General features: G+C 45.1%; 1 protein-coding gene across 1 annotated transcript; it reads left to right on the forward strand.

Moving 5' to 3' along the window:
- Positions 1-198: 198 nt before the first annotated feature.
- On the forward strand, positions 199-6400 carry LOC113573551 (fibulin-1). The gene is made up of 15 exons (XM_035528142.1): positions 199-256; positions 617-701; positions 1833-1968; positions 2504-2640; positions 2810-2892; positions 3000-3092; positions 3182-3319; positions 3420-3557; positions 3809-3952; positions 4064-4189; positions 4270-4395; positions 4482-4601; positions 4755-4886; positions 5018-5141; positions 5912-6400. The coding sequence occupies exons 1-15, from the start codon at positions 199-201 to the stop codon at positions 6291-6293; spliced, it is 2022 nt and encodes a 673-aa protein (XP_035384035.1). The 3' UTR covers positions 6294-6400.
- The last annotated feature ends 523 nt before the right edge of the window (positions 6401-6923 follow it).

The raw sequence follows: 6923 nt of genomic DNA on the forward strand, positions 1-6923 counted from the left end.
GATGTGATAGCCGGCGGTCGCTCCTCTAGTTTCGGGGATGCCGATAAACACCATTTCTCATTTCCCAACACCATTTCTCCATCAGTTCTCATTTGTGCCCGCGAAAGCCAGAGGGGCCGCCACATTCTTTCCCGTCCCCGAGAGCGGAGAGGAAGCAATCCTCCGGAGAATCCAAAAAAGAGGGAAAGAGACGAGACGATGGCTCCCCAGTGGATTGCGATGTTCTGCACTTTGTGTGGAGTTATAATCGGACAAGGTACGATTAAATCGACTTTCCCCCCTTCGTGTTGTCAAAGAGTTGCTTTGCTACGTACGCTAATTTAATCAGTCAACTAAAACGGAACTTTCCCAATAGACAAAGGAGGGGCTTCTGTTAAATTATGTTAATATATAAGCACATTACATAAATCCCGTTATTATTCATTCATTTTTGGTTTCGCAGTAAAGTGTTTTTGTAGAACAGGGCGTGGTAATTATTATTATTTTTTTTGGAGGAAAATAACTATTGCAAATTAACATCAAAGTTATAAGTTCCTGTCGAACTGCAATTGAGCTATATATATATATATAAATTTTTTCTCTTTAGAGTTTGTAAGTGTGCCGATGTCTTTGCAAGAATGCTGTAGCAGTGGTCGTGCGTGTGCTCGGGGCTATCAGCACTGTGCTTCCGTTGCCTATGTATCCCACTCCTCTCCCTGCAGGTGAGTGAGACCTGGTTTTGACATCCATTACCTTTAAAACCACCTTTAGGGGCTCTAAAGCCCCCTCACATAGTATTTTAAAACAGCTGCCTCGCTGTGAGAAATCATCAGAGCTTAATATTACCACACTTTAACAATCATCAATGCAGTCTACAACAGTAACAGTATCTGAAAAGACGATGGCTGCAGGATTTCTGAGGCATACCTCTCCCTCCCTGAAAAAATAGACTGAGCTCATCTGTCACGTTAAAAAAGTGTCATGTGAGCCCTGTACTTCATTAAATTAAATTATTCAAATATATATATATATATATATATATATATATATATATATATATATATATATATATATATATAGATAGATAGATAGATAGATAGATAGATAGATAGATAGATAGATATATATATATAGATATAGATATAGATATATATAGATATAGATATATAAAGTGATGAGGGATGGAAACAGTTACAGAATAAATGTGTCAGGATGAGGAACATTGCCTAGTAAAACGATGTTGAAACAAACCAGAAACCGATCAGATACTAATGATTTTTATTTTGTTATGATAAGAGGATTTGATCATGAATGTTTGAAGGAAATAATTGTGTATTTGCAAACAAATATATAAACAAATCGAAACCTGCTACAAGCAGAACAAAGCATTGTGCCAATACAAGACAAAGTAAAAAGCAAAAGAGGTAATTATTAAATTATTATTTATATCTTAAGGTTTTTCCCTCCTTAATACATTAATTATAATATATACTATCTGCTCTGCCTGTAATACTTGGTCACAGGTGTTGAGGCAGGCAAGACATAGAAGATTTTAAACCAGTCAGACACAAATTATTTTAATTATTATTAATTACAAATTACAAATTATAATAATAATTATTTTTGAATCTAGAAGTCTTTACACTGATTCAAGATGTAATCACTCCCACAAATAATATACTGTCTGCAGTGACCATACGCTGCTGTGTCTTGTTCCCTCGCTCTCTCCACTGTGCCTGAAGAAGTCATTGTTACACACTTGCTACAAGGTGTCAGAGCACCGTCTAGTTAAGGAAGTCAAGAGTTCTGTGTATTCAGGCAGGTAACGCTAGCACTCCTCTATGCCATGCTAGGCTGGTGCAGAAACACTGCTGTGAGGCTGCAGTACAAGATGGCATCTGTGCCAAAGGAATCACCGCTGCCAAAAGACCAGGAGCGTGTGAACTCTCTTCCTTCCAGGGAGACCTTTGGGAAGTCAAAACTGCCAAGGTGCGAGTTTATTTCTGTAAACAGGTGTATGCAGCATGTGCTGAAAATATTCACAGTAGCTCCTGCACGTGGATCTGTACATAACATGACGCGGAACACTACGTCTGCTCTACGTGTCTACGTCAGCTCTACGTGTCTACGTCAGCTCTACGTGTCTACGTCTGCTCTACGTGTCTACGTCAGCTCTACGTGTCTACGTCAGCTCTACGTGTCTACGTCTGCTCTACGTGTCTACGTCAGCTCTACGTGTCTACGTCAGCTCTACGTGTCTACGTCTGCTCTACGTGTCTACGTCAGCTCTACGTGTCTACGTCTGCTCTACGTGTCTACGTCAGCTCTACGTGTCTACGTCTGCTCTACGTGTCTACGTCAGCTCTACGTGTCTACGTCTGCTCTACGTGTCTACGTCAGCTCTACGTGTCTACGTCAGCTCTACGTGTCTACGTCAGCTCTACGTGTCTACGTCTGCTCTACATGTCTTTTTTTGCACCCCCACACCTGCCGTGCCCCTGCTGGATATCTCCCTCTGGCACAGATGTGCTGTGAATGCTGTGAGCTGGGCATGCTGATGCAAAAAGAGGCTCACGACTGTGAGCTGCCGATCGCGCTGAGCACCCCCTGCTGGGCCACGGCTCGGGCCTGCTGCCAAGATGGGCGTCGCGGTCCGGCCCTGCCAGCGACACCAGGTAAAGGCTCTCGCTTTTTCTCTGCGTGTGAGAGGACCGCTTTGCTCTCGAATCATGACTTTTGTTTCTAAGTGACCCGTGCAACTTATTCAACACAGAGGTTCAGGGTTAAAATAATGTTTGTGTGTGCGTGTGTGATATGAACCCATTATAAGTTTACAACTGTTTTTATCAGTGTCACTGAATAACACTGGCCCTGGCAATGGAGGAAACACAGAGAGCACTCACTTGTGTGCAGGCAAGGATCAAACTCTACGTAACCTCCATCACCTCTGTTTCATTACTGGACTGTAGAGTTTGTGGCCAAACAACCTGAATTAGATCTCGTGCGTTCGATATTATCAGGCATTTCCAGATGTTCCCAGCTGTGCATCGGAAACGGCTCCTGTGCCTGCCTGCAGGGCTATCGTCTGGGGTCTGATGGTTACAGCTGTGAAGGTGAGTCCTGTGCCTTGCTGTCCCACCTGTGAGACCCGCTGACCTCAGATCAGTGAAGGCCGTTTCTGTCCCCTGCCGTTTACCCTCAGATTACAATGAGTGTCTGGCTGGAGTTCACAGCTGCAGCCTGGGTGAGAGGTGCATCAACACGGAGGGATCCTACCGCTGCCAGAGAGAGACTAGCTGTGGCACAGGCTACGAGCTGACCGACGCCAATGCCTGCCACGGTTAACGCTCATGCCACGTTGCCCCACATCAGCACTGAGGATGATGCGGAGTGTTTCAAACGTTTAATTGCATTGTGTGTCTCACGTCTGTTTCCTTTAGATATAGATGAGTGTGCGATAGGGACACACAACTGTGGCCCTGGGTTCACGTGTCAGAACACTCCTGGATCGTTCCGCTGCCATCCGCAGCAGCAGTGTGGGGTCGGCTTTATCCAGGATGCTGTTGGAAGCTGCATTGGTCAGACTGTTCCGACTGTTCAGACTGTTCCGATGAAAACACCGCTTTGTACAATAAAGCAACATTATATAAATCAAAAATGATATAGCATAAAACTATTCAAATAGAGTAATTATTTTAATTCTTTCTGTATAATTTGATTATCTTTTGGAGTAATATCTGAAGGGCAATAATCAAACATGAACTTGTGTGCTTGCGCTCTCTCTCTCGCTCTCTCTTTCTCTCCCTCTCTTTCTCTCTCTCTCTCTCAGACATAAATGAGTGTGTAAATGAGGACAACCCATGCCAGTCTGCACACACATGTATTAACACTGTGGGTTCCTACGTCTGCCAGAGGCTCTCAGTGAGCTGTGGACGTGGATATCACCTGAACAAAGAGGGCACGCACTGCTTGGGTAAAGAGAGTCAGTCATAAAATGCTCCTCTGGAAGGAAAGCCTGGCTTGTACATAAATAAGATGGGCCATGCATCGGTGAGTTCTCTCACTCTCCTCTCTCTTTGGTCAGACGTGGACGAGTGCGGAGGGCGTGGTAAGCCCTGTCAGGGCCACAGCTGTGTAAACGTGCTGGGCTCCTTCCGCTGCGAGTGTCGCTCTGGTTTCACGTTTAACAGCATCAGCAGGGCGTGCGAGGGTAAGGGCAGTGTACCTTGTTCACATACCTGCCTCGCATACACTAGACACGTTGTGCTTACTCGCGCCTCCTCCTGGTAGATGTGGATGAATGCATGAGCTACCTGGCGCGCTTGTGTGCGCATGCGTGTGAGAACACTCCCGGGTCCTACCAGTGCAGCTGCCGTGCCGGATTCAGGCTAGCCAGCGAGGGTGGGAACTGTGAAGGTGGGTGGAGTTAAGTGGTGTGGTGGGTGTGGGTAGGTTTGCGAGCACTGGTGCATGCTAGCCTGGATTCTTCCTCTCCTTTCTAGACGTGAACGAATGCGAGAGCAACCCGTGCAGCCAGGAGTGTGCCAATGTCTACGGCTCCTTCCAGTGCTACTGCCGCCACGGTTACCAGCTCAGCAATGCAGACGGGGTTACATGTGAAGGTACAGAGCCCCAGGCATTCCAGCAGTTGCGGGAGAAAGATTCCTGTGATTCTGAAGGATTCACATGAAAGTATTGATATGAGCATTCAGTTATTCAGTCAAATGCAGCATGCATTTGTTTGCATGTGTATGAATGTATGTTCTAATTTTTAGATATTGATGAATGCGCTTTGACTTCTGGCGGTAAAGTTTGCTCTCATCATTGTTTCAACACACCTGGCAACTTCCAGTGTTCCTGCCCCCCAGTGGCCTACACACTTTCTCCCAACGGACGCGTGTGTCAGGGTAAAGGCGGGAAATCATGCAGTCATTTTCTGGTGTCTGACATAGGCGTGGCTCCGTGGCAGCCTGCATTCGGTTGGGTTATGTGAAGTTGCGTGGCTCAGAGTGACTCTGGCCTTGTGACACTTATGTAGATGTCGACGAGTGTGCCACAGGGGCCCACACCTGCTCCACCACACAGAGCTGCTTCAACATACACGGTGGATTCCGTTGCCTGTCGTTCGAATGCCCGCCCCACTTCCGTCGCATGGCAGACAGGTGAGTTCCGTGTTAACCCTCTACTGCCATAGGGGAGAAGTGTCAGGGAGAGAAGGCCCAGAGGAAGGAGAGCCAGATAGCTGATTGTGAATGAGAATACCAGCTGCGGAGGGATAATGTAGCAGAAATGTCAAGACTTGTAGCCAAAGTGGTATCATGTGACAGTGCCACATTTAAAGTAACTAAGCTCTTCAGGACAATCCATCCTACTGCCAATATTTGTCTATGGAAATTGCATAGTCATGTGCCTGATTGTATACACGTTAACAAAGGGTATAGCTGAAACACCTAAACTCAGTAATTAGGAAGGGTATACATACTTTTGGCTATATAGTGTATATGCACACACTCAACAAATTAACCTTGGTTGTTGGACTTACACATTGACAATGTGATGACGTTACATTAATGGTTACATTAACATTAATGATGTTTTTGAGTAAATGATTAGTTCTTCTCTGTTTCACATTTTGTTAAGGTAACAAAGTCAGTGTATGCTGACTCTGTTTACCTGAATGGGAGCATGTGACAATTGAATTAGGTATGAGCATGATGCATGTTATAGGATCTAGACTTCTATTAGAATGTAATTACAGTGCAGAAATTGTCCAGAAGCCTGCATTGCTCTTTGAGATGGCAGTGCGGCATGTCTTATGATCCGAGGTCATCTCCGTACAGATCACACTGTCGTGTTTTCCTGCTGCTGGAATGCTGTTTTCGCCTTATCCCGCGCTTGCTTGTCGTTCCGCCCCTTTTTGCTGTTTCCTCAGCCGCTGTGAGCGCTTGCCGTGCCGAGGGAATGCTGCTTGCTTGTCCCTGCCGCTAAGGATCTCTTACTACAACCTCACGTTTCCCACCAACATCCCCACACCCGCTGCCGTGTTCCGCATGGGACCGTCTATGTCGGTCCCCGTGGATGATGTCCAGCTTGCCGTCGTCGACGGTGACACTGAAGGGTTCTTTGACGTCCTGAAAATGCCCAATGGCGTGATGGTTTATCTGCAGAAGCCGCTGGATGAACCACGAGATTTTCTGCTCACAGTGGAGATCACACTGAGCCGCTACAGCATTGTGAGCCGATTCATTGCTAAAATTGCGGTGTTTGTTGTCAGCGGCTCACCCGTTGTGTCCCAAGTAGTGTCAGAGCTCTGACTCATGTATGATGTACTTTTCCTATTTCTTAGTAGTATTGTAACATTACGGAACTGCAGTCTGATTCGCTGCAGACTCTTTTACACCCGAAGCCGTGAGGTATGTGATTTGAGTACATTTATATCATAACAATAAGTCTGAATAGAATACATGAAAGGGGCCACATACTTTTATGCTTAGCACGCATACATACTTCACACACTCAACATGATACACTTAACATCTCCATAAAGCACCCTGATGTGCCGTTGACTGTGCCGCAAACAGGCTTTGGAGGTCTTTAGACGCTATTGTTTGATTTACACATTAACAGTGATTTCTGGAACACTCTATAAATAACTAACCTTACTATTATGCTTACAAGATTATACTTAAGACAGATTTTGACCTGCAAAATTCTTTTCTTGAGCTACAAAATATTACAGAACTCTTTGCTTCATCGAAAAATACTAATCAAAACATTCATGTCAATATGAATATTACAATATTACACGTGGTTTGACATTATTTGAGATATAGGGCTTTTGTAAACCTACGTGATGATGGTTTAAAAATGGCAAGTACAGACTGTGTCCAGTAGATGGTGCTGCAGCGCTGTATCAACCTTGTATTTTTTAAACGCTCTACTGA

This window comes from Electrophorus electricus, chromosome 7, assembly GCF_013358815.1.
Source record: "Electrophorus electricus isolate fEleEle1 chromosome 7, fEleEle1.pri, whole genome shotgun sequence".
NCBI classification, from domain to species: domain Eukaryota; kingdom Metazoa; phylum Chordata; class Actinopteri; order Gymnotiformes; family Gymnotidae; genus Electrophorus; species Electrophorus electricus.